The sequence below is a fragment of the Salmo salar genome, chromosome ssa29 (assembly GCF_905237065.1).
Source record: "Salmo salar chromosome ssa29, Ssal_v3.1, whole genome shotgun sequence".
NCBI classification, from domain to species: Eukaryota; Metazoa; Chordata; class Actinopteri; order Salmoniformes; family Salmonidae; genus Salmo; species Salmo salar.
In genome coordinates, this window is record NC_059470.1 from 24430485 (window position 1) to 24458201 (window position 27717).

Consider the following 27717-nt stretch of genomic DNA (forward strand, 5'->3'; position numbering starts at 1 on the left):
GATATTAATATATTGCAATTTATGCTAATGCATTCCTTTCATTCAGAAAGAAACCTGTGTATTTTGTGTTTGAGTATGCTGTAGAAATTCATTGATATATTTGCAATGCTGTCCAAAGTGTGCATTTACGGCTATGTATTCACAGTAAATGAACTTTATATGACGCAGCTCCATGTTCTAACTCAGTTGTTTTAAATACTTGGGGACTCTGGTGAGTCATTGAACACACATTCAATTTCTGTTCAGTCCAATGGATGTGTTTAATGACAAGATATTGTAAAACTGTTTGAAGGAAAGCATCACTTAAGTATTACTTAAGTATATAAAATATAATTTTGCCCATATCAGACTTGCTTTTTAAAATTATTATGTACTATCCCCGATGAATAATAATCTTTGCACGGGGGGCCTTTATTGTGAAATGTGACGGAAACAACCCGGAAGTTATTTCCTGTCGTCCTACACGTGTGTTTACATGCTTCTACACCCGTAAGCTTAGCCTGTCAGTTATAATGCGATGTATCTTAGTTTGTTATCTGAATTATTGACGAATACTTTATTCTGGTGGTCATGTCTTTATGAGAAAACTTGCATCCAATACTGTCTATGCCTGGGTCAACTCTCTAAAATATTTAATTTGACATCACGTTTGGTCATCATTTACGAGCTAGCTAGCACGCAGCTCGCTCGCTTGATGTACAGTAGCATGTATCGACACATACATTAATAATACACAGATACCCATCAATAGTCCATGTTCTGTTGTAACAGCATTTATCATAGACGAGGAAATGCATAGTGAACCTTCATTATCATGTTGCTACATTTCAACAAAGTGCATCCGGTGATTGTGTGGTCCTTGGGATGATATGTTAATTCCACAAGCTGTTTTCTATTCCTAGATGTTACAATGACTGATGCATTCAGCACCAACAGTGAACTGGTTCTTCAGCGCGTGCTGGACGTGACAGCAGAGAAGAATGTTCACTGTGGGAATCTAGATGAGCATTATCAGATCAAGGCGACATGCCATTTCATCAATGATCATCAGTTCAAAAAGGTATGAGGATTCAACAACGCAGTGTGTGTGTGTGTGTGTGTGTGTGTGTGTGTGTGTGTAAATTATGAATCATTTCTGCTTTAGGTTGCCTTGCAATTTCCAGATGAGGTGCTGGTTGATTCAATAGCAATTGCTGCAGAGATCGAGAAGGGAACCAAAGCAAAACTATTCATCCTTGGAGACACGTCCTATGGCAGGTAGGAAAACATTGTGTTATTATCAAAAACATGAAAGTGATAGAAAATTAAACTTATTTAATTATTTCTTATTGAATGAGACTAGTGCATTTTGGGGTTTGGGGTCAGCCAGAATGTTCTGGAGTGGGTGTACAGCAGCTTGGTGGAGCGCATCCTCACGTTCAATATGACAGTCTGGTATGGTAATCTGAGCGTGAGGAGCAAAAGCAAACTGACCAGAATAGTTAACACAGCCAGCAAAGTAATTGGTCGACCACAGGCACATTTCCTGTTCCACAAGGCAACCAAAAAGAAGGCACGGGCTGTCGTTGGCGACCCCTCCCACCCTCTACACCCTCAGTTGGAGAGGCTTCCCTCTGGCCGGCCTTATGAATGACCATGGCCAAGAAGAACATGTTCAAACGTTAATTTGTTGGATTACTAAATGCAAAGTAAATTGTATCGGCATATGTACTTATCTATCTAGTGCAGTTGGGACAGTGGTCGTTTGTGAGTGAATGTATTAATGTCCTCTATGTTGTTAGTGTATGCAGCATGATGGACTGACTGGTTTAAATGTGTCTGATGTGAGAATGTATGTGTATGTGATTATTTTAATGGATGGTGAAAAATGTCCATCCTGGATGGACAATAAACTGTTATTCTGTTATATTTGCAAGCATTCTTTTGGCCATTATTTGTTTAATCATTTGACATTCATCACTATAACCTTATTGTCAATACTCTTGATATTTCCAGTTGTTGTGTAGATGAAGTTGCAGCGGAGCATGTGGGCGCAGACTGCATCGTACACTACGGGAGGGCTTGTCTCAGCCCATCCAGAAGACTCCCTCTGATGTACGTCTTTGAGAGGAAACCTGTGGTCCTGGAGTCGTGTGTCTCCTCCTTCAGAGAGCTATACCCCAACAGACAGAGTCACGTCATCCTCTTGTACGATGTCAACTATGATCACATTAATGGTAAGCCTTTCAGCTTCACACAATGACGTATGTCCCTTTTGTCCCATTGTGTGAATGTTTTTGAAGACGGGAAACTTTGAGTTTGTGATATCCTTACAAAGGAATGTGAGCGATTTATACTTTTTCCTCAGGATGATTTGCGACATAGTTTTAGAAATATATTAAAACGAGATATGCGTTTCAACATATTTTAGCAACTTACTTAATACTGGTTTATAGCATGATAATGTCTCTCCTCAGACGATCTTCTGGCGCTGCTGTCCTCTGAGTATCCGAACATTGCCGCCTCAACCCTTCACGTGGACGGAGAACTTTGCTACAGTCACGGAGAAACACATGGACAGCACAATGTCAGCAGTTCTCAGTGTCAAAACGGTGATCAAGTCGTTCACCAGTTCGGAAGGCAGTTTGTCTTGAAATGTGGACAGACCATTGAGGACTACAGTGTGTTCTTTATCGGCCATGAAGGTGCAACCATGACAAACTTCATGATGACCTGGAACCGCTGCTCTTTCTGCTCTTTTGACCCTGTAACAATGACAGGTCGGACTGAGTCGATCAGTATCAACAAAGCTTTGATGAAGCGATATTACGCAATAGAGAGGGCAAAGGATGCCAGTGTGGTGGGCATTCTTGTGGGTACACTTGGTGTGGCAAACTACCTCACCATCATCGAGCAGCTGAAAGAAACCATCCACAGAGCAGGGAAAAAGAGCTACATGTTTGCCATGGGGAAACTGAATGTGGCCAAACTGGCTAACTTTCTTGAGATTGACATTTATGTACTGATCGCATGTCCGGAGAACTCTCTGTTGGACTCCAGTGAGTTCTACAAACCGGTCGTGACCCCCTTTGAAATGGAGGTGGCCTGCAACAAGAAAAGGGAATGGTCAGGAGAGTACGTCACAGACTTCCGCGATCTGCTTCCAGGTAGGATCTGATTGACATTGATTTGTTCCTGAATTAAAGTTTTGTGAGCAAGAATAGACCTGGTGTTTTACTGTGTGTATCTTAGCCTGGTCCCAGATCTGTTTATGTCATCATGCCAGGAGTTGGCAAGACAGTACAAACAGATCTGGGACCAGGCCATACGTATCAAGACTGATAGTAAAACCTGTTGTAGGTGGATCTAAGCATGTGGCCCTGGCGAACCCTGATGATCTCGAGGACGGTGATGAGACTGATGTCTCCCTCATCACCGGAGCTTTACGAATGACCCGTTTCTCGTCCAGTGAGCCAGTGTCTTCCTCACGCGACTCCTCACTCGTCCTACGGAACCAGGCGCTCACTGTGGCCAATGCTAACACAGCTGGTACGATATATGGGAAGAACAGACATAAATATCTAAAAACAGGCCAAATTCACAGAATCGTGACAGGCTCTGTTGGGTTGGGGTTTAAACTCTACTCTGGGATTGTAAGACCATTAATAAAGATGCTGTTGAGTGGTAACTTTTGTTGAGTTACAATTTTCATAATTTCCTCATCTGTTTGTTTTAGCCACGTTCCTGGCGGGTCGTAGCTGGCAGGGACTGGAGCAAAAACTGGGAGAAACACCGGTGGTGAAAGCATTAGAGGGAAGGAAAGGCATTGCCATTGCCTACGAAGAGGAGCCGATGATTGACAGGGACCATTGATCATGAAGGCACTCATCACAGCCAGATTATTAGTCCATTGCAAATGTTTTACATATAATATTAATCAATATATTATGTTGCTTCATAGCTCAACAGTTTCCAATTTAAGTTAGCCATCTTCTGACAAATGAAAGGCTTTACCAGGATTATTGCATAACTAAGCTATATCAGGTGCATTATATTCACGCGAGTCACGTCAACATAAGTGTGTCATGGAGGGAGAACTGAAAAGCCTTTTTGTTATATTGATGCTTTTTTGAAGCATACGTATATAAACGTTTATAGATCAGTTGTGTCAAAAAATAAATGCCTGTCAAGAAATGTGTAGCAGTGCTTTGAATGTGATGAATGTCACAGTATAACAGAAGTTTAACTGTTTTTTAAAAATGTAACAGATAGAACGTTGAAAATGTGAGACCACATGCTTGGACTTAAATGCACTCATCAATGTTGTGAATACACATAATTATTATTATTTATTTAACAACGTTTTGCTCTGTGTACTGTAAATCACAATTGAGATATACAAAAGAGATATATTCAAGTTGTCAGATTTGTATTTTTTCATTCAAATCAATATAGGCTATATATAGGTCAATATAAGCTATTTAAATCAGTCATAGTTTAAATTAATTGTGCTCTGTACACACATACCGAAGGTCTGAAAACGAACTCAGAATAGTCTATGGCTATATAACCAATGTTTAATTTGTTTAACAATGACATAAGAACATAACTTAGCAGAACTACATTTTTCCTGAGGAAACTTAATTTCTGGTGTCCGATACACACAACAAATAATTAAAAACATACTACTGCATTACATTCAAATACGTAGAAAACCAGGGCATGCTTGATTTGTGCCTACCAAAACAGTTATTAAAACTCCATACTTTAACAATAACATCACATAAATCAGTAAATATCAGCCTAGTGAAGAAAAGTCCTTGCTTAGGTAATGACTTTTCTGACCTAAATGTCTTCCCTCAATGTAAATGTAGAAATCTGACTTTGTGTCTATGCTTCTGTATGTTTTTCTTTGATGACGGTATCCAGAACAAAGACAAAGTAGAAATAACAAATCCCACAATCTCGACAGTCATTGTTCCTTAGCCTTTTGTTCTGATCATATTATTTATCTTTCATGGGAACTTCTTCCACAAAGGATGCCGGGAATATGCCAATCTTCCCGTTGCACTGTCCCTCAAACCAGTCTTCATTGACTGAAAAGAAAGTCATGAAAATGGGAGTACTGTATTTTAAGACAACAGTAGGTTACAGCTCTTCCAGGATATCATCTAATAACAGGATAATAAACACTGACAACAGATTTCTGCATTGTTGAAATGGTGCCCTGCATGAGAGAAATTAGCTCACCTTTGGAGAGAAGTAAGATGATATCTCCTTGATGGAACTCGAGGTCCTCTGGAGTTGAAGACTCATAGGAATGAAGGGCCATCAGTTGAGTCTGGCTTTGCAGCTGCTCACTCATACCCTGTAGTGTAGATTACATTAAATAAGGGAAACAAGTACCCATGATGACATCTGTCAGCACTAAGTTGTCTTGTCAGTCAAGTTTTATATCCCATACACTCATTTTCTAGGAGTTGACTATTACATTTGTAACTTAAAAGTCTACATATCAAACAACTTATGACATTAAATACTGTATATACTGTTCGACCACATTACCTCTTTGAGATCACACCACAGTGTTAGACGACCATTGTGGACACAGCTCCAAACATCTTCCATCCTCGTGTCCTCATCAATCACTATTTTACCAGAATCTATGTGGGCATAGCTTGAGAAAAAACACAAAATCCCTGAGCTTGGTTTTGTAACAGTAATGAATGTTGAATTAAAGTTTTGAAGCTAATGTTTAACCAGTGCCATACCTCAAGGTGATTGCCATGGCAGGAAGGCCCAGTTTGTTACTGATTTTCTCCAGAGTGGTTGTGTAGGGAAGTCCAGGCACCATGCAGATTGCTATGGTGTATGTGAAGTGCACTTTCACTACACACAGTGATGACTCTTCAATCTGGCAAGACTAGGGAATTAAATACATGTACAATTATATTTTAAATGTGTACACGTAGAGTACTGAAAAACAATTGGTATCTACATTGGATATTACATGCTGTACATTTTTTTGTTAATGTATTTAAATCTATTTTATATAATTCTCATACCTCTGTTTCTGTGTCCCCAATGCTCTGATTTTCAGCAGCCACAGCTGTTACAATAATACCCCCCAAAAAGTAAAGTTATTTGTTGCACAGCAAATAATTAAAATGTTAACTATACAACTTCCATTCCATATTTTTACATAACAGATCTTTACCAGATTTTCTTTGAGGTCTATTCGGTGGTTCTCGTCTAGGTGGCGCTAGGATGTCATCCTTGTCTGTCCCATCCTACAAGAAAGCAATCAACCCACGTAGGAGGAATCAATTAACATAGGAATTGAAGGGTAGGCTTTATTTACCAGAATTTTGGGGATTGCAACTTAAAGGATTTTCAATTTGTTATAGCTCAGCACTGACACACACAGATGTTAAGAGTCAGTGCCATCTTGTGATGAGGAAAAAACACAAAATAGATGGTAGAAATGTACCTGATCTTGCTTAGATGATAAGGTTATTTCCAAACGCTCCAGGAAATTATAAGGAACAAGTCCCCTCTAAAAATGTAAAGGTTAAATTAATTCACTGAACACATAGTATATATTTTTTTCAATCAAGTGTCTATCAGCATAATGAGAACAATAGATGCACATTTTTAATTCAAGCATTTTTTTCGACGTAATAACTGTAATCATACTCTTTCATTGAAGATGACAGATGCCCAATTGTCTTCTCCGCTGTTCAGCACAAAGACGATATTGCCAGGCACCACAGCTAACTCATCACTTGTCTCAGGGACAAACTCAAAGAGGACAGTGTGAGGCTCACCCTCCTCCAGAGCCCTGTGGGGGGTGACAGAGATATCCTGCATTGATATCCCGCACTCTTTCTTCATGCTAATGTTCTAGCATTTTTGGCACAAATGCCATTCAAGTCATGGGACCGATATTAGCATTTTCCACGCAAAATTTTTAAAAAATGTATAAGTGACTTTGTTGAGCTTCACAATCAATGTATAATACTTTCGGATGATTTGGACATGATGCTCGGTTGTTCAGTGGTTGTTCCACTGGATATTATAAGGTGAATGCACCAATTTGTAAGTCGCTCTGGATAAGAGCGTCTGCTAAATGACTTAAATGTAAATGTAAATTATTCTATAGCTCCCATGACATGAATGGGATTTGTGCCACAAATGCTAAAATGTTAGCATGTGGAAACAATACTAGGGAAACTAAACCAAAGCATGGATTGCCATCATACCTTGTCCATAGACTGCTTACAGGGTAAGGAAACCAATTCGTAATTTGGGTGAACTATTCCTTTAAACTCTGGCAATCACAACAACCAAGGGCTCAATTCAATATGTAGCGCTGAAGAGCTGCGCTACAGCGCGATAGAAATTTAAAGGTAATGTTCCCGAGTTAACGGAGACTGCATTCATGGTAAACACATATGTCGTCTCAATCAGAAATTAGCCTAACTTTACATTTAAATCGCAATATAACACTGAACTTCCGTGATACAGATTGAATCGAGCCCTAAGTGTCAAACCAGCCCCACAGTCTGCTAGAATTAACATCAAGAGCACATTAACTTTACCTCAGAACTTCAGGAGCCTTTGGTCTGGTAGGAACCTCTTCAACCTATTCTCACCATAAAAAATAGCACATCCCAATACACTTAATATTCCTCAATCAATTTTTACATTTTAATTGTTGATAGTTTGTACTTTAATTGTTAATCGTTAAAAAAAAATGTTGATCATTTTTAAGGCCCTATTAAAACATCACATCAAATCATATGTTACTTCACCTGTGGCTGTAACGGAGCAAAGCCAGAGAACTCATCCTGGAAGACGATGGAAGAAACAACCTGAGGATAGAGAATAAAACAGATTCAACATGAAACAATACTTTATGATAAACTGATAAAGTGCCAAATAGCTGTCCTAAAGAAAAACCCAAGGCTATTCCCAACAAATGTAAATTGCACATTTCAATCCAAGTAAGTCATTGACATGCATTTTTTATACACATCTACAAAGTTGCAACATTTTGCCTGTTTAAGGTACAGTGCCTATAGAAATTCTACACCACTTGAACTCTTTTCAGATTTTGTTGCATTACAAAGTGGGATTGAAGTATATTTCATTGTAGTTTTAGGTCAAAGTGAAAAGGAAATTCTGCAAATTTGTACAAATTAATAAATATTCAAAAATGAAAATATAGTCGTAAGTATTGACACCCTTTGTTTAGGCAATCATGAATTAGTTCAGAAGTAAAATTTGTTTAAAGAAATCACATAAGTTCTTTTAAAAAAACATTTATTTCACCTTTATTTAACCAGGTAGGCTAGTTGAGAACAAGTTCTCATTTCAACTGCAACCTGGCCAAGATAAAGCAAAGCAGTGCGACACAAACAACAACACAGAGTTACACATGGAATAAACAAACGTACAGTAAATAACACAATAGAAAAAATCTATATACAGTGTGTGCAAATGAGGTAGGATAAGGGAGGTAAGGCAATAAATAGGCCGTAGTGGCGAAGTAATTACAATTTAGCAATTAACACTGGAGAGATTCATGTGCAGAAGATGAATGTGCAAGTAGAGATACTGGGGTGCAAAGAAATACAAAAAATAAATAACAATATGGGGATGAGGTAGTTGGATGAGCTATTTACAGATGGGCTATGTACAGGTGTAATGATCTGTGAGCTGCTCTGACAGCTGATGCTTAAAGTTAGTGAGGGAGATATGAATCTCCAGCTTCAGTGATTTTTGCAATTCGTTCCAGTCATTGGCAGCAGAGAACTGGAAGGAAAGGTGGCCAAAGGAGGAATTGGCTTTGGGGGTGACCAGTGAAATATACCTGCTGGAGCGCGTGCTACGGGTGGGTGCTGCTATGGTGACCAGTGAGCTCAGATAAGGCGGGGCTTTACCTAGCAAAGACTTGTAGATGACCTAGATGATCCTTATCTAATGAAGGTATGTATATTAGTGGTTTTAGTTTTTTATTAATCTTTAAATAAATATAGAATTTTTCTTCTACTTTGACATTACAAAGTATTTTTGTGTAGATTGTTGATGACAAATAACAACTAAATCCATTTTAATCCCACTTTGTAACACAATAAAATGTGAAGAAATCCAAGGGGGGTGTTGACTTTCTATAGACACTGTATGTTTGATTTTGAGAGAGAGATGAAATGGATACCTTGGCCTTGCCCAGGTAGTCCTTCTTCTCCAGTTCAGCCACGTAGTTCTTGTTTGGCTTGAACAGAACATTCGCCGGGACCTCAACTGGCTCAAACACCTTCTGCTTCTAAAGGAGTAACAGAGGATTTACAAAGGATCACCAACTTTGTTGAACACTCAGACACAGTGAAAATGCATAATAACTAATACACTTTTCACACTACTGAGCCGAGCTGCCAGGCTTGGTTACTCATCCACTATAGTTGCTGGAACGAACAATGTAAAAAAGAACAATCCAAGCCAGCACAACATGGTTTGGGTCGACATGATAATGTGAAAAAGGCGTAATGGAGAAGGGCCACTGACCAGGATGCACTCCAGACCTCTGTCAATGTGGCTGAGTTTGGCCTCAGTCCTGAGGTTCAGAGCAGTCAGGAGGGTCTCTTTGGCTTTCTCCCACTGACCCAGCTGAGCATGGGCCAGCGCCATGTTGTGCAGTACCTGTGGGAGTGATACCAGTCAGAAAAAGTGTTGTTGTTGTAGTAAAACTACAGCTATACAGCACTTCCCCCCCAGGTTTCAAAGTGCTTTACATTGAAACACCCACCTATGCACTGCAGCTATTGTTCTCTGCGTGTACATACTGTGATGTTGGAACAGGTTGCTGTGCAGACACTAAAATACACATAATATATTCAACATCCAATTATTGTTACACTGGCAACACTTCCATCATATCTTTATCTGGACTTACCTCACAAGCATATAATTTGTATCTCAGACCAAGAGGTTTGTAGTCGATCAGCTGGTTCCCCCTCAACTCCCTGAAGGCATGTTGGAAATCAGCAAAAGACTCCTCATACCTGCAGGCAAAATGAAGAGAAATCCATACTTAGAAAAAAGGGTTCCAAAAGGGTTATTTGGCTGTCCCCATAGGATAACCCTTTTTGGTTCTAGGTAGAACTCTTTTTGGTTTCATGTAGAATCCTCTGTGGAAACGGTTCTACTTAGAACTCCAAAGTTTTTTCTTACCTTGAACCAAAAATGGTTCGCCAAAGGGTTCTCCTTTGGGGACAGCCAAATAACCTTTTAGGTTCTAGATATAACTTGTTTTTTCTAAAAGTGTATGTTTGTGAATTGATTATTCATTTTAACACAACATTTGAAAGTATGGGATGATTTTTTAAACGTGTTATTATAATACATCCAATCACCCATCCCTAATATGATAGATTTATCTTGCCTCTCTTTTTTGTAGAATGTCAATGCCCTTTGAAAGAATGCAACAGCCAAGTGTCCATCCTTTCCGATACTGCCATCGAAAGCCTGCGTGATATTCAGAAGAAACTCAGTGACTTCCTCCCAATGAAATAGTAGGCTACCACAAGGATTGTGTACTATAACGGCACTTCCCCTTTTTCTGTGACTTGCATTTTTGGGAAAATAACATGTCATTACAATGTGATAGTAACTATTAACCTTAGATGCAGTCTGATTTCTTTAGTAAAACAGGGAAAGAAAGGATTGTCTTTCAAGAATGATGAAAGTTGGTAACAACTGCCATACCTTTTCAGCTGCATCTAGGTTCTTATTAATCAAATGTAGACAGCCAACGTTGAAAAGGATTTTGGAGTTCTTTTCCTGGATGTCCAGAAATGTTCCAAGGGAAGCAGCAGAGTCCCCCCGTTCGAAACAGGCCACTGCCTCATCCCACTGTTTTAGAGTATTCACAAATGACATTGTTCCAAATCAGGGAAATGAGCTACAGTGATCTGGAGAGATGAGAACAGTGGAACCACTCTTTGTAGACTGACACATTTCTCACAAGGAGGTAGGAAGGAAGTGTGATGATGACAAATTGATTTTTTTTCACCAGTTCATGGTTTTGGCTACAACATGGCTAAATATTGTATTTGAAATAAACATGTGTTTGGTGTCCATGTAAATCTGCTCTGGGCTCTAAACACATTTTTATTTATTTTATTTAACCCTATTTAACTAGGCAAGTCAGTTAAGAACAAATTCTTCTTTACAATGACGGCCTACCGAAAGGCAAAAGGCCTCCTGCGGGGACGGGGGCTGGGAATAAAAATGTAAATATAGGACAAAACACACATGAAGACAAGAGAGACACCACAACACTACATAAAGAGAGACCTAAGACAACAACACAGCATGATAGCAACACCACATGACAACAACATGGTAGCAACACAACATGGCAGCAGCACAATAGGGTAGCAGCACAAAACATGGTGCAAACATTATTGGGCACAGACAACAGCACAAAGGCAAGAAGGTAGAGACAACAATACATCACGCGAAACAGCCACTGTCAGTAAGAGTGTCTTTGAATTTATTTATTTTTATTTCACCTTTATTTAACCAGGTAGGCAAGTTGAGAACAAGTTCTCATTTACAACTGCGACCTGGCCAAGATAAAGCAAAGCAGTTCGACACATATAACAACACAGAGTTACACATGGAGTAGAACAAACATACAGTCAATAATACAGTAAAAAAAATAAGTCTATATACAATGTGAGCAAATGAGGTGAGAAAAGGGAGGTAAAGGCAATAAATAGGCCATGGTGGCAAAGTAAATAAAATATAGCAATTAAAACACTGGAATGGTAGATTTGACAGTATGAATGAATGAAGAATGAAAGATGAAGAGATGGAGATAAAACTGTTCAGTTTGAGTGTTTTTTGCAGCTCATTCCAGTCGCTAGCTGCAGCGAACTGAAAAGAGGAGCGACCCAGGGATGTGTGTGCTTTGGGGACCATTAACAGAATGTGACTGGCAGAACAGGTGTTGTATGTGGAGGATGAGGGCTGCAGTAGGTATCTCAGATCGGGGGAGTAAGGCCTAAAAGGGTTTTATAAATAAGCATCAACCAGTGGGTTGCGACGGGTATAGGGAGATGACCAGTTTACAGAGGAGTATAGAGGGCAGTAATGTGTCCTATAAGGAGCATTGGTGGCAAATCTGATGGCCGAATGGTAAAGAACATCTAGCCGCTCGAGAGCACCCTTACCTGCCAATCTATAAATTACATCTCCGTAATCTAGCATGGGTAGGATGGTCATCTGAATCAGGGTTAGTTTGGCAGCTGGGGTGAAAGAGGAGCGATTACGATAGAGGAACCAAGTCTAGATTTAACCTTAGCCTGCAGCTTTGATATGTGCTGAGAGAAGGACAATATACCGTCTAGGCAATCTCCCAAGTACTTGTATGAGGTGACTACCTCAAGCTCTAAACCCTCAGAGGTAGTAATCACACCTGTGGGGAGAGGGGCATTCTTCTAACCAAACCACATGACCTTTGTTTTGGAGGTGTTCAGAACAAGGTTAAAGGCAGAGAAAGCTTGTTGGACACTAAGAAAGCTTTGTTGTAGAGCGTTTAACACAAAATCCGGGGAGGGGCCAGCTGAGTATAAGACTGTGTCATCTGCATATAAATGGATGAGAGAGCTTCCTACTGCCTGAGCTATGTTGTTGATGTAAATTGAGAAGAGCGTGGGGCCTTGGATCGAGCCTTGGAGTACTCCCTTGGTGACAGGCAGTGGCTGAGACAGCAGATGTTCTGACTTTATACACTGCACTCTTTGAGAGAGTTAGTTAGCAAACCAGGACAAAGACCCCTCAGAGACACCAAAACCCCTGCCGGCCCACAAGAATGAAATGGTGTACCGTATCAAAAGCTTTGTCCAAGTCAATAAAAATAGCAGCACAACATTGCTTAGAATCAAGGGCTTTGGTGACATCATTTAGGAACTTTAAGGTTGCAGTGACACATCCATAACCTGAGCAGAAACCAGATTGCATACCAGAGAAAATAGTATGAACATCAAGAAAGCCAGTCAGTTTTTCCAACACTTTTGATAAACAGGGAAAAATAGAAATGGGCCTATTGGCTTATAACAATTAAGATCAGTCCTTTAAATAAAGGTCGCACCGTGGCTACCTTCCAAGCAATGGGAACCTCTTCAGAGAGGAGAGACAAGTTAAAAAGGTCAGAGATAGGCTTGGCGATGATAGGGGCTGCAACCTTAAAGAAGAAAGGATCTAAACCATCTGACCCATAAAATGTTTTAAGTCAATAGGCACTGTAGTTGTATGGAGTTAGATATCTGCCAAAGGGTTGAACGCAATGAGTTAAAAGCTTGTGAAGGCACACAACTCGTTGCTTCGAGTTTACAAGTTGTATTTTAAGAATTCCAGACAATACGCCAAGGCTAAGGGCTGTTCTTATGCACGACGCAACGCGGAGTGCCTGGATACAGCCCTTAGTTGTATATACCCCCAAGGTGCCTTATTGCTATTATAAACTGGTTACCAATGTAATTAGAAGAGTAAAAATAAATGTTTTGTCATACCTGTGGTATATGGTATGATATACCATGGCTTTCAGCCAATCAGTATTCAGGGCTCCAACCACCCAGTTTATAATAATGTTTAGACAGAGTGTTGGGGCTGTTTACACATTGCTTGTGAGCGTGAGACAGGTATGAATACGGATGTTGCTGCATACAGTAGAATGCATTGACAGTCCTGACATGGGCTAGGCATCCTACAGCCAGCTCGGCACCAGCTACTGTACCAAGAACAGAGAGATCACTCGGCTGTCTTCTTGGAGTAGCCTAGGCCCAGTGATCTTCAACTGGTGTTGGAGTAGCCTAGGCCCAGTGATCTTCTGCTGGTGTTGGAGTAGCCTAGGCCCAGTGATCTTCAAGATGGATATTGGTAGCTTATGCATTTGGCATGGAGTGGAAAAACAAAACAAATACCTGATTCCCACCCCGCATGCCCACTGGAGCTGGTTCTTCTTATTTTTAGCTGATAGGTGTGGAACCCGATGTGGACATCTGCTGCAATAGCCCATCTATGACAACAATCGACAAGTTTTGCGTTCCGAGATGCCATTCTGCACACCGCTGTTGTACTGCACCTTTATTTGTCTGTTTGTGTCCCACCTGTTAGCTTGCACGATTCTTGCCATTCTCCTTCGACCTCTCTCATCAACTAGCTATTTTCGGCTATGGGACTGCTTCTGACTGGAGATTTTTGTTTGTCGCAACATTCTCTGTAAACCCCAGACACTGTCGTGCGTGAAAAACCCTGGAGGGCGTCCGTTTCTGAGATACTTGCAACTACGATCATACCACACTCAAAGTCGATTAGGTCACTCGTTTTATCCCATTCTAACGTTTAATTGAACAGTAACTAAATGCCTCGATGCCTGTTTGCCTGCTTTATATAGCAAGCCATGGCCACTTGACTGACTCACTGTCTGTAGGAGTGATCCATTTTTGTGAATGTGGTGGTGTACCTAATAAACTGTCTGGTGAATGTATGTTATAACATAGTATGTTTGTCAGACTGATAGTTGTTTGAGTAGGACACAAAGTATTCTCTCTAGGGTTCAGATATAGTACCCTGTGCTCCCCTGTTTGTGTTGAGGCTTGTGTGACCCTGCGGTAATTGCAACGGCTGACTGGCAGACAAGGGACTCGTTTTGGAAGTAGACGTCTGGCATGTGCAGATATCTATGGTTTCAATACATGGCATTTCCTGTCAACTTAGGGGTAACTAGCATGCTAGCGAGCAAGGAGCTAACATGGCTGCGCGACTACTCATGATAGCTAGCTAACCTCAAAGTAAACAAAACAGAACCATAAGAAAATTATAGGTTACATGAGAGAACAATGCATAGCTAGCAGCAACGGGTGCGTTCATGCTAATGTGTCGTGAGTTTATAAGCTAACATGGACCTTGGATCAATGCTGTACAACAATTTGAAAGATGTATCATGGAGCACGACGTCTTTACCCTTAGATCGACTTGTCAGTGTTTATAGACTGCCGCAAATTGTCAAGTTGGACAGTGGTAAGGCTATTTTTGGAGCAATTTAATGTTTTTAGGAGGGGCTAACCAGTTGATTTGCTGCATAAAATGCCTGTTAACTAGCCTCCAACCTAGCTAAGTTGGCTGGCTAGTTAATTAGCTAGCTAGCCTAGTTGCATAGCCATACCGTCTCTGTAACGTTACTATCAGCTAGCTAAGTTACTGTAGTCAAGAAAGTTGTAAAAGCTTAGTTAGCCTTTAACTAATTAAAGTTTCCAAAACACAAATGTATAAAAGCTTGTAGCTAGCTATCTAGATTCATTCCTTGCTATCTTAAGTCTTTATTGTTATCAAGCTTAAACACAATAAGTTGGAATGCATCGCAGGAGTCTTTTCTGTAATGGCATAGCTAGCTACCTACCTTACTTGGTACAATGCATGCATACAGAAAAAAAGATAACGTTACACTCACTGTAAAATGCAGTCCACCAAGAGTGGGCTGCCTACTAAACTACTGAGCATATGCAGACATTTTCACATTCAAATGGAATTTGGTTTAGGCCTTAATGATAGCCATATTTATAGTGCAAGGAATGACATTCCATGAGAGCAATATTTTTTTATTATTCTTAGCTAGCTACATAGGTAGCTAGGTACACTGCATGACCAAAAGTATGTGGACACCTGCTCGTCGAAAATCTCATTCCAAAATCATGGGCATTTAATAAAGAGTTCTCTATAACAGCCTCCACTCTTCTGTGAAGGCTTTCCACTAGATGTTGGGACATTGCTGCAGGGACTTGCTTCCATTCAGCCATAAGAGTATTAGTGAGGTTGGGTGATTAGGCCTGGCTCGCAGTTGGTGTTCCAAATCATCCCAAAGGTGTCGATGGGGTTGAGGTCAGGGCTCTGTACTAGTAAGTTCTTCCGCATTGATCTCAACAAACCACTTCTGTATGGACCTCACTTTGTGCATGAGGGCATTGTCATGCTGTAGTATTAAGATTTCACTTCACTGGAACTAAGGGGCCTAGCCCACAGCCCCAGACCATTATTCCTCCTCCACTAAACTTTACAGTTGGCACTATGCATTGGGGCAGGTAGCATTCTCCTGGCATCCCCCAAACCCAGATTCGTCTGTCGGACTGCCAGAATGTGAAGCGTGATTCATCACTCCAGAGACCGCGTTTCTACTGCTACAGAGTCCAATGGCGGTGAGCTTTACGTCACTCCAGCCGACGCTTGGCATTGCGCATGGTGATCTTAGGCTTGTGTGTGGCTGCTCGGTCATGGAAACCCATTTCATGAAGCTCCTGACGAACAGTTCTTGTGCAAAGGTGGTTTGGAACTCGGTAGTGAGTATTGCAACCGAGGACAGATTAATTTTACGCACTCGGCGGTCCCGTTCTGTGAGCTTGTGGCCTACCACTTCGCGGCTGAGCCTTTGTTGCCCCATAGACGTTTCCACTGCACAATACCAGCACTTACAGTTGACTGGGGCAGCTCTAGCAGAGCATACATTTTATGAACTGACTTGTTGGAAATGTGTCATCCTATAACTTAGTTTCTCAAATGACTGTCTCACCTGGTTCACCAACTACTTCTCAGATAGAGTTCAGTGTGTGAAATCGGAGGGCCTGTTGTCCGGACCTCTGGCAGTCTCTCGGGCGGACTCTTTTCTCTGTACATATCAATGATGTCGCTCTTGCTGCTGGTGATTCTCTGATCCGCCTCAATGCAGGCGACACCATTCTGTATACATCTGGTCCTTCTTTGGACACTGTTAACAAACCTCCAAATGAGCTTCAATGCCATACAACACTTCTTCCATGGCCTCCAACTGCTCTTAAACGCTAGTAAAACTAAATGCATGCTCTCCAACCGATCGCTGCCCGCACCCGCCCGCCCGACTAGCATCACTACTCTGGACGGTTCTGACTTAGAATATGTGGACAAATACCTAGGTGTCTAGTTAGACTGAACTCTCCTTCCAGACTCACATTAAGCATCTCCAATCCAAAAGTGAATCTAGAATTAGCTTCCTTTTTCGCAACAAAGCCTCCTTCACTCATGCTGCCGAACATACCCTCGTAAAACTGACTATCCTACCGATCCTTGACTTTGGCGATGTCATTTACAAAATAGCCCCCAACACTCTTCTCAGCAAATTGGATGCAGTCTGTCACAGTGCCATCTGTTTTGTCACCAAAGCCCCATATACTACCCACCACTGCGACCTGTATGCGCTCGTTGGCTGGCCCTCGCTAGATATTCGTCGCCAAACCCACTAGCTCCAGGTCATCTAGAAGTCTTTGCTAGGTAAAGCCCCGCCTTATCTCAGCTCACTGGTCACCATAGCAACACCCACCCGTAACACACGCTCCAGCAGGTATATTTCACTGGTCATCCCCAAAGCCAAAACCTCCTTTGGCCTCTTTCCTTCTAGTTCTCTGCTGCCAATGACTGGAACGAATTGCAAAAATCACTGAAGCTGGAGACTCATATCTCCCTCACTAACTTTAAGCATCAGCTGTCAGAGCAGCTTACCAATCACTGCATCTGTACACAGCCCATCTGTAAATAGCCCACCCAACTACCTCATCCCCATATTGTTATTTTTTTATTTATCTTGCTCCTTTGCACCCCGGTATCTCTACTTGCACATTCATCTTTCACTCCAGTGTTAATGCTAAATTGTAATTATTTTGCCACTATGGCCTATTTATTGCCTTACCTCCCTAATCTTACTACGTTTGCACACACTGTATATAGTTTTTCTATTGTGTTATTGACTGTACGTTTGTTTATTCCATGTGTAACTCTGTGTTGTTTTTGTCGCACTGCTTTGCTTTATCTTGGCCAGGTCGCAGTTGTAAATGATAACTTGTTCTCAACTGGCCTACCTGGTTAAATAAAGGTGAAATTAAAAATAAAATGACGGTGCTATATTGAAAGTCACTGAGCTCTTCAGTATGGCCAATCTACTGCCAATAGAGATTGCATGTCTGTGTGCGCGATTTTATACACCTGTCAGCAACGGATGTGGCTGAAATAGCCGAATCCACTAATTTGTAGGGGTGTCCCACATACTTTTGTATATACAGTGTACGTAGTTTTTTTTACAAAGTCTACATAAAAAGCATAGTTATGCAAATCATGTAAAATATAATATTCATGGTGGACTGATAACTAAAGTTATACATTTCAATGATTGTGATTGTGATATTACTGTAGTCCAAACATTTTGAATCAGTGTCTCTCTTCTCCAGGTGAGTTGGTGGACGGCTTACGAGACCATGACTACCTCTTGATTCATTCCTGTCGGCAATGGACAACAATCACTGCACACAGTCTGGAGGAGGGCCATTATGTCATTGGGCCCAAAATAGAGATCCCAGTGCATTATGAAGGTTAGTCAAATCGCTGTTCTATTATGAAATCTACTCTGTCAGAGGTTCACATGGCAATGTTTATTCAGATGTATGTGAATGCCTTACAGAGGAATATTAATCAGTACGCTACTACCCACTCAACCTAACATCGACTATGACTCTCCTTTGCCAAAATCTAGCATATAATTCAACCAACCTATTTTATATCACACAAATAATCCATTATGAACTTTCTAGAGGCTATTCATTTTGGAGTAATACTCACTTTATGTGGACTGATTACAGACAGATCTTTTCTTATAGTTTATTTTCTTGTTAACAAGCTTTACAATGCCGTTCTTAAGCCATTTCAGTTAATCAAGAAAAAGACATCTGTACAATCAGTGCTAGTATAAAATTTGCAACATGCAAACATGCGCATAGTACTGTTTGCTCAGGGAAATAGGTTTAGAACAGGCACAGGCCTGTTTCACTGATCTTAAAAGCCTCTCGGGCTCAAATCAATGATTACACAGATGGGTCCATTTTACATCAATGACTCGCTGCTGCGCCTGCGCCAATCCAACTTTTCTGGCTGATGAATACTCACACACTGACATATGATCAATGCTCTCGCCTCACTTACAGCATAGGGGAAGTGTACTTAGTCAGTACACCAAACTGTAAAACTGATTCACGGAAACACTGTACGTAACACTGGAACAGTGGGGTTGCAATGAAAACTTGGCCTGGTAAAGACTCAGACTTCTGCTGGGAACCCGGGGTATTCGGATAGTAATGTTCAGTGAGAGATTTCAGAAAATATTTCCTTTCAAGCACAGACTAAACTAAAACAAGGGCCTATCCTTTCCAGGAACAGAAACAAGGTTACATGCAAGCAAGATCTCCCATCTTATTCTTTCCACCCCCTCCTGTAGGTCAGTTTAAGCTGCTGGAGCAGGACAGAGATGTCAAGGAGCCGGTGCAGTACTTCAACAGCGTGGAGGAGGTGGCCAAAGCATTTCCCGAACGGGTTTATGTCATGGAGGAAATTACGTTCAATGTGAAGGTCAGTTGCTGTTGGTTGATAGTTAATCAAAAGATGATTAGTGTTGTAAAGTGACTTGCAAATTATGTACATTTCCCGAATTCTACAGATGTGACATTGTCATAGTAGGAGTTCAATTGGAGTGTTTATAAGGGGTTAGAGATGTGATTTTTAGGCAATGAGACTACAATCTAACACGTTCTTGACTCACAGATGGCTTCAGGCGAATGCAACGAGGACACGGAGGTGTACAACATCACACTAAGCACCGGTGATGAGCTCACCCTCATGGGCCAGGCAGAGATCCTCTACGCCAAGGCGTCCAAGGAGAAGTCGCGCTTCAACACAATCTTCAAGAAGATCAGCAAACTCAACTCCATCAGCAAGATGGCGAACCGTGGCAAGATGCCCTGCCTCATCTGCATGAACCACCGGACCAACGAAAGTGTCAGCCTGCCCTTCCAGTGTAAGGGCCGCTTCAGCACCTGCAGCCCGCTAGAGCTCCAGATGCAGGAGGGCGAGCACACCATCCGTGACATCGTGGAGAAGACCCGGCTGCCCGTCAACGTCACTGTGCCTGGCAGCCCGCCGCGCAACCACCACGACCTGCACCTGATCCGCGAGGGCCACCGCTACAAGTTTGTCAACATCCAGACCAAAACGGTGGTGGTGGGCTGCGTGCTGCGCAGTAACAAGATCCTCCCTGTCCACTTCCCGCTCCACATGGCCTCCATGCCCAAGTTCATCATCCCTGAAGGGCTGCTGCAAAGTGAGCTGTGGCTAGACACCATGGTGCACCGCTGGTTCACCTTCTGCCAGGAGCAGTTTGACATTGACGACTATTCCCGTGCTGTGCGCGATGTCAGGACCGACTGGAACGACGTCGACGGGAAGAGCCCCAAGAAGAGCAGTGGGAGTGGTAGTAGCAGCAGCAGCAATGGCTGCCCCTCCCACATGCACGTGCCCAGCTCTCTCACGTACGCCCGCGACGAGCTTACCCAGTCATTCCACCGGCTGTCTGTGTGCGTCTACGGCAACAACCTGCACAGCAACAGCGAGGTCAACCTGCAGGGCTTCATGACGCTGTGTGGGGACTGGGCGCTCCTGCCGCCCGAGGGCGTGCCGGTCGACTCGGTCGACACAGAGTACCTCTTACCTGAGCTGCTGGAGAACATGAGCCAGTCCGTCCTTAAGTCGGATGTGCCCTACGAGGAGCTGTGGCTGGACCACTTGAGATCAAGTCGGGGAGGAGGGCACAGTGTTGGCGGCGAGGACCCGAGAAGCACCAGCAACACCTCCATGGCAGTCCTATCGTACCCCATCTCCTCCAGTCATGTGGGCCCAATAATCAGCTCTGAAATCTGTCTACCTCCGCCCCCAGTCCCTCCAAAGTCCGAAGCTGTGAGTACACATGAATTCCATCACCGTGGCTACATTTACCAACTAATATGAAATTATTATTTTTACCATGCAAATTGAGGAAAATATTTCAAATTACTGATTTTTTTATTTATCCGTTATTTTACCAGGTAAGTTGACTGAGAACACATTCTCATTTACAGCAACGACCTGGGGAATAGTTACAGGGGAGAGGGATGAATGAGCCAATTGTAAACTGGGGATTATTAGGTGACCATGATGGTTTGAGGGCCAGATTGGGAATTTATCCACGTCACCGGGGTTAACACCCCTACTCTTACAATAAGTGACATGGGATCTTTAACGACCTCAACGTCCCATCTGAAGGACGGCACCCTACACAGGGCAGTGTCCCCAATCACTGCCCCAGGGCATTGGGATATTTTTTAGACCAGAGGAAAGAGTGCCTCCTACTGGCCCTCCAACACCACTTCCAGCAGCATCTGGTCTCCCATCTAGTGACTGACCAGGACCAACCCTGCTTAGCTTCAGAAGCAAGCCAGCAGTGGTATGCAGGGTGGTATGCTGCTGGCTAATTATATAATTTTCTTATGATCATCAGATGTAGTGTTTGAGACATTACATTGTAACAACAATTTAATATTATTTCTGGTGTAGACAGCCTCTCACAGCTAAAAACAAGAAAATGATGAACGCTGTAATCATTTGTAAAGTTAGTTGATTTTCCTTCACCTTCCTCTCCAGGTGAAGGAAGAATGTCGTCTATTGAACGCCCCTCCCATTCCCCCCCGAAGTTCCAAGCAGATGATGTCCACCCCAACGATGTCCACCACAACGCCGGCTGGAGCTAAGGCGCGGCAGACGGAAACGCGCTCTCCAAGCCCTACTCTCTCCTACTATGCCTCAGGGCTACACAGCATGTAAGGACTAGGGGGCAAATCCCAATATGCAGCCTCATCCTTTGCACACACCTCCCATTGAGTTCAATGCATGATATACACTAAGGTTCCATGTCTCACATACGCCACTTAAGGATTTGGCCCTGCACAGTCTATAGTTTTTATTCTGGTCTTATATTATACATTGAAATGTAAATAAAAGGTACTTATGTATACACTTCCTTACATATTGCTGACTAGTCAATAGCTTTTGTTTCCCTCCCAATGGTCTGGAGTGTTGGGCTTTGTAACATTATTTCAGAATACTTTAGTAGTGTTTAATCTCAACTTGTACCTAGTTCTTTTCACTAACTTTGGTATTTTTCTTTTGCTGCCAGCAGTGGAGGAGGAGAGAATGAAGTGACCGAGGCGGAGGAGCAGAACCACGTGTGTTACCCCTGTAACTGGGCCAAGACCAACGAGGAGAGCCCGACAACGTCTCACGTCAGCCCACCGTTCGACGGCGTCCCTTCTAGACTATCGTGGCCCAATGACTTCTGTGGAGGGGCTTCTCAAGGCATGGAGGAGTTCCTGCCCATCCACTGTCAAAGTTACTACAGCTATCCCCGAAAAAGACCCCTGGGCACACCTAAGTCGCCATGCACTTCCAGCCTTTTTGACTTTGACGGAAGAGAGCAGAGCAGTAACGCCGTCCCCTTCAAAGCCTCGTACACTAATCAGTTTTGCACCAAGTCGTCGAGCTACACCCTGGAAATGTACCGAGATAATACTATTGAAGAATGTAACACTAAACAAAGCCTGTCGTGCCCCATCTTGCCACCGAGGACGCCCAAATCAAACGAGACAAGTAAAGGTACAGATGCAGTCAAAGGTACGGAGCAGAACACTCTAAAGTGCCTGGTCAGCCAACAACACGATCAGGTCACGACGACAGACATATTCTCTATTTCCTATCCGCCCCTCCCCCCACCATCACTATCATCCCCCTCTGCACCAGCCCCCGGAGGACCTTGGCAACCACCCACCAACCTATCTGGACTCTCCATCGAAGAGGTGTCCAAATCGTTACGGTTCATTGGCCTCTCCGACGACATTGTGTCTTTGTTCGTCACAGAGAAAATCGATGGAAATCTTCTCCTGCAGCTCACGGAAGAGATTCTGTCGGAGGACTTCAAGTTAAGCAAACTCCAAGTGAAGAAACTTATGCAGTTTATTAACGGTTGGAGGCCTAAAATATAACCTAACCCTTTAACAAAAGTACTAGTCTAGGAAGGAAAAAAAACATGCAATGTGCTGCGAATGCCGACGTAAACTTTTGCCTTCAGTTTTGTACTCTGGGGGTTGTTTCATAGCATGAGTTGGCCAGACGATTTTCCTCAACATTCTGAAACAACTCTGCACATTCTAGTTCTTCGAGAAAGATAACACTTGAATTGGGCATGGTATATAACTGACTATATAATCGCTCTCAATAACCCATAGTCCACCTTAAGCTTTCTTGTGCAACCAGAAAACCAAGAGTAATCTCAGTGTATCTGGAAATTGGCTGCTTAACTTGTTGATCCAGCTCTCCGAAGTCCAACCCTGGTAACGATTACCGTTGTCTAACTATGTCACAGGGATGTGTTGTGTATTAACTCTTGTCATGTTTGATTTCCTCTTTGTCCTCTTTAGGGACATTTTCTCTCAACTCTGTTACTACCTGCTTTAACCCAAAGCCTTTCCACAGAAGTAATTGGAGGTTATTCATGAAAGTTTGCGATAACAGGCACAGCTGCTAAATCCAAGCGATGGCATTTAACTCATTTATAACAGTGTGCACTTCTTGTTGCCTTATTATAATACTGACTTAATATGCAAGTAACAACAACCAATACAATGTAACTTCAGATTCTGCATAATGTAAGATGCACTTGTCAACAACAACAAAAAGAGAAGCCTTTGCCAGGTCAAATGGACTGTACAATCAACTCATGACATTGTGAAAAACCACAAGGGTTTTTAGCATCGTTGACTTGACGTGTAATAGCTAAAGAAGGGGAAGCTTTGGGGATCAAGAAGGAACTATGTACCATTACAGAAGGAACATGTATTTGACAAAATGAAATGGAGAACTTGTTATATAGACTGCAAGGATATGTTACATTAGTGAAAATATTTAATTACTGAAATAGCCATTGATTCATTTGATATAAACTGAACTAACAATATTTTCCCTTTTTATTGTGCACATTCACAAATACAGACTTTCTCAGACTTGAGACAGACCAGACTAATCTGCCTTAATTTAACCCACCACAGAACTTTAACTAAACTACATTTAGTTGGGGGCCGTTCAAGAGGGTGCTGCATTATGGAACATTCAGATAGATATAGATAGATATATATGTATTGTATAGCACAGATGATTATCATGTATAGAAAAGAAAATCATGTTGGCTCTATCCATTACATTTATATCTGCAATGTTCTGAACGTTTCACCTCACTGAATACACCTCAGGTGTAATTTTTCCTTTGTGTTTTTGTGTCATGAATTAGTGTAATGTTATGCAAGTGATAAAAGGGTGGTAAGTAATTGTAACTGTAAAATGACCAGTAGCACAGGACTAAACTGTAAAATGCTCATCGACAAACTCTGTTGTCATGGAAAAACTGACATTAATGTTTATGAACAACCCCTATTATATTTTGACTTAACTTTCTATGGTTGTGTATGATCAATAAAAATGGACACATTGTCTTGTCTTTTGGCTGAGTTACAATGACGATAACCTTTACGCCTTTCGCACAAATGCACATGGAAGGACTGCTGTTTAGTGATAAGGCTGTGCAGTAATGATGGGCCATGTAGTGAATCCCAAACAAATTGAAAAGCCTGTTAAACAATATAGAAATGCAATTTCAGTGTGTGTTTGGATTCATTAACTTAATTTCTCAAGCATAACAAATTACTGACGAGAGACTAAAGCAAAAGGTGGTCCCGTGTGGCTCAGTAGGGTAGAGCATGGCGCTTGCAGTGCGTGGGTTCTATTCCCACGGGGACCAGTACAAAGAAGAGAAAGTATGAAAATCTATGCACTCAAGTCGCTCTGAGCGTCTGCTAAATGACAAATGTAAAATAATGCTTCAAAAGAAACAACATTGGCACTATAACATGAGCAACAGTCATTGACCCGGTTTGAATACTATAGGAATGCATGCTTTGTTTCTCCCTTGAAGAAATCCCTGATCCAGAACAATTTCTTATACCTTTAATGTTTTGTTGGGTCAGTGATTACTTCAAGGAAGGAAGAGCGTGTTTTTGAAGTATTAGAACACGGTTAAGTTTTGTCTCGGAGGAGCATCTCATTAGGAGGTGTGTGTGTGTTTCAGATCATGGGTTCCCAGCCCACCTAGAACATTGGGGTCCATGACCTGGTCCAGCAGACAGTCCACCTGGCTCTATACCGACAGGCCCTAGGGCCCCAGCCCACCCAGAACGTTGGGGTCCATGGCCTGGTCCAGCAGACAGTCCACTAAAGGCTCTATTCAATCTGTATGGCTGAAGCGTTACAGATTTCACAATAGAAATGTAAAGGTAATTTCCGATTGAGCCGACATGAGCAGCGTTTTCTGTGAATACAGTCTCTGCTAACGCCTTTAAATTTCAATCGCGCTGTAATGCAGGACTTCAGCGATATAGATTGAATAAAGTCCTAAAAGTCCGGTTCAGCCATCCTGCCATAGAAATGTTTAATAATGCTGGAACTCAAACAAACGCAGATAAATGACTTGTGCACTGCAATTAACTGATAGGTGATTTCTGCTTTAGCCGACATCCGTGGAGTTCACGGTGAATTAATCTCAGCAAATGTCTGGAAAACTGCCTTTAAAAGGAAATTGTTGTGCACAGGTCGTTAATCTGCATTAGATTGAATCCTGGTCAAAGTGTTTTCATTTTCTTTACTCTAATACTGCCCATGCAAAGCTGACAGTCTGCACTTTAACCTCAGTCATTGTATCATTCCAAATCCAAAGTGTTGGAGTACAGAGCCAAAACAACAACAAAAAAATGTGTCACTGTCCCAATCCTTTTGTTCTTCTAATACACTATGGGGTGATAGGCGCACAGTAGTTAATGAGTAACATCTACTCCAGGACCAGCAACTTAAAAACATTGAAGCACTGTGACTTGTTGGATAGTAGTCCTGGTGTTGTATTTATTTAGTATTCTTTTTTTATTATTAATCAGCTGGATTTGATCAACATTCTTCTCAATGTATGACCTTGTTGTAAAGCTTCACTGTCTCAGCATAGTCTACAACTATTTTATTTTATTATCATACCGTATGAAATACTGGTTAGTTATAGCCAACCCACAATATAGCAGAGATAGCAAAAATGCAAGTGTTACAAATGCAGATATCAGTATTTCAGGAACATTCCATGATACTACCAGTGGAAAAAAATGACAAAGGCTCCAACTCGCAGGATGGAGGTAAAGGGTGCTCTTGTCTGGGTAGTAGCCTAGCTGTAAAGAGGTTTGGCCAGTAACTGAAAAGTTGCTGGTTCGAATCCCAGAGCTGACTAGGTGAAATCTGTCGATGTGCCCTTGAGCAAAGCACTTAACCCTAATTGCTCCTGTAAGTCGCTCTGTGTAACAGTGTAGGTTCCGTCCCTCTCTTCGCCCTAACCTGGGCTCGAACCAGGGACCCTTGCACACATCAACAACTGACACCCACGAAGCATCGTTACCCATCGCGCCACAAAAGCCACGGCCCTCGCAACGCAAGGGGAACAACTACTTAAGGTCGCAGAGCGAGTGACGTCACCGATTGAACCGCTATTAGCGCGCACCACCGCTAACTAACTAGCCATTTCACATCGGTTACATCTGGATAAGAGTGTCTGCTAAAGTGACTAAAATATAAATCTCAGGAACCTGTTCACATCCCTCAGTAGCTCCTCATGGATCCTCTTCTTCTCCCTGATAGACTTGTGGCCTTCATTTCTTGCAGGACACCAGCAACCAGAGAGCTGAACAGATGCTTGGCCAGACTGGGATCTCTCTGAGGAAAAACATTTTTAATAAAATTGAGTAGAATACAACTTTATTAGTCCAGCTCTGATTAAATGGAAATGTGCCTTCTGCTCTCCCACAACAGAACACACATCTTGGAAAGATCACAGGGTCAGCTGCAGTGCAGTGCCCCATGGAGCTATTTTAGGTATTAAGTATCTTGCTCACGGGCACAACAGTACAGTAGATGATACCTGGGATCTGAAACCAGCAGCCGTTCGGTTGCCAGATAATCTCCACCCCCCCTTTGGATTTGAACCAGCAACCTTCTGGCTAATGGTACTTCTCGCTAATCTCTAGGCTACTTTCCCCAATACATATATCCATTTAGCAGAAACTATTATCCAAAGTGAAAGGTTAAATAAGTAATAGTGGGTGACGCCATCCAAAGGTGATACACAAAAAAAACGACTAATGCGCAGATAGCTATAAATACAGAACTAAATATACAGAAATTAAAGATATTCTCCGGTACTTTTGTATATGTTTTTGCAAGTAGTTCTGAAAGTAGCTTTCACTAGCCAAAAGGTCCTAAAAAATTGCATAGTACGTCACATATGTGAGGATATGTGCACCAGGTCATTGCCCTCTCTCGCTCTGCTGTGTCCACTGAGCTGTTGGGCCCACCCTGCAACCTCATTGGATAACGCTGGGCAGGCCTCCTGCTAAAGGTCAGTCAAATGTGAGGGGCTGAAGCACATTGGCTAGAACTCTAACTGCTAGGGGGCTGGCCCATGTAGACGGAAATGGAGGTAAAACAGTAATGCTGCTCATAGATTATGCATGTATGAACTACACATTGACACATCCAGCCCAAAGTGGGAGGTTTAAAAATGTGTTTCTTAGTCACCAAAGTACCGGAGCATGTCTTCGATAAAATCAATAACACAAAAACTATACCAGTTTCATTTGAGGACCAGGATGTTGACAG

General features: G+C 42.1%; 3 protein-coding genes across 5 annotated transcripts; 2 read left to right on the top strand and 1 right to left on the bottom strand.

Annotated features, from left to right (window-relative positions):
- The first annotated feature begins 439 nt into the window (after positions 1–439).
- On the top strand, positions 440–4173 carry dph2 (diphthamide biosynthesis 2). Of its 2 annotated transcripts, none has more exons than XM_014181356.2 (7): positions 440–502; positions 903–1060; positions 1145–1257; positions 1996–2216; positions 2457–3146; positions 3340–3528; positions 3716–4173. In XM_014181356.2, the coding sequence occupies exons 2-7, from the start codon at positions 911–913 to the stop codon at positions 3850–3852; spliced, it is 1500 nt and encodes a 499-aa protein (XP_014036831.2). In that variant the 5' UTR covers positions 440–502; positions 903–910; the 3' UTR covers positions 3853–4173. The 2 variants fall into 2 exon arrangements, with proteins under 2 accessions (XP_014036831.2, NP_001133094.1); NM_001139622.1 differs by having other exon boundaries at positions 479–489.
- An 810-nt stretch (positions 4174–4983) lies between these two features.
- LOC100270811 (neutrophil cytosolic factor 2) lies at positions 4984–10920 on the bottom strand. The gene is given in 15 exon segments (NM_001145423.1): positions 4984–5075; positions 5230–5347; positions 5545–5656; positions 5751–5902; positions 6045–6088; positions 6197–6269; positions 6470–6535; positions 6676–6820; positions 7581–7624; positions 7794–7853; positions 9200–9307; positions 9547–9681; positions 9935–10043; positions 10424–10506; positions 10747–10920. Coding segments are annotated over 15 exon segments (1515 nt in total).
- Positions 10921–14646: 3726 nt separating this feature from the next.
- Positions 14647–24465, top strand: LOC106590425 (GRB2-associated and regulator of MAPK protein 1). 2 transcript variants are annotated; one of them, XM_014181444.2, is made up of 6 exons: positions 14647–15069; positions 18297–18437; positions 19337–19467; positions 19660–20847; positions 21571–21746; positions 22106–24465. In XM_014181444.2, the coding sequence occupies exons 1-6, from the start codon at positions 14949–14951 to the stop codon at positions 22962–22964; spliced, it is 2616 nt and encodes an 871-aa protein (XP_014036919.1). In that variant the 5' UTR covers positions 14647–14948; the 3' UTR covers positions 22965–24465. The 2 variants fall into 2 exon arrangements, with proteins under 2 accessions (XP_014036919.1, XP_014036918.1); XM_014181443.2 differs by having other exon boundaries at positions 14653–15069; positions 22103–24465.
- Positions 24466–27717: the final 3252 nt, after the last annotated feature.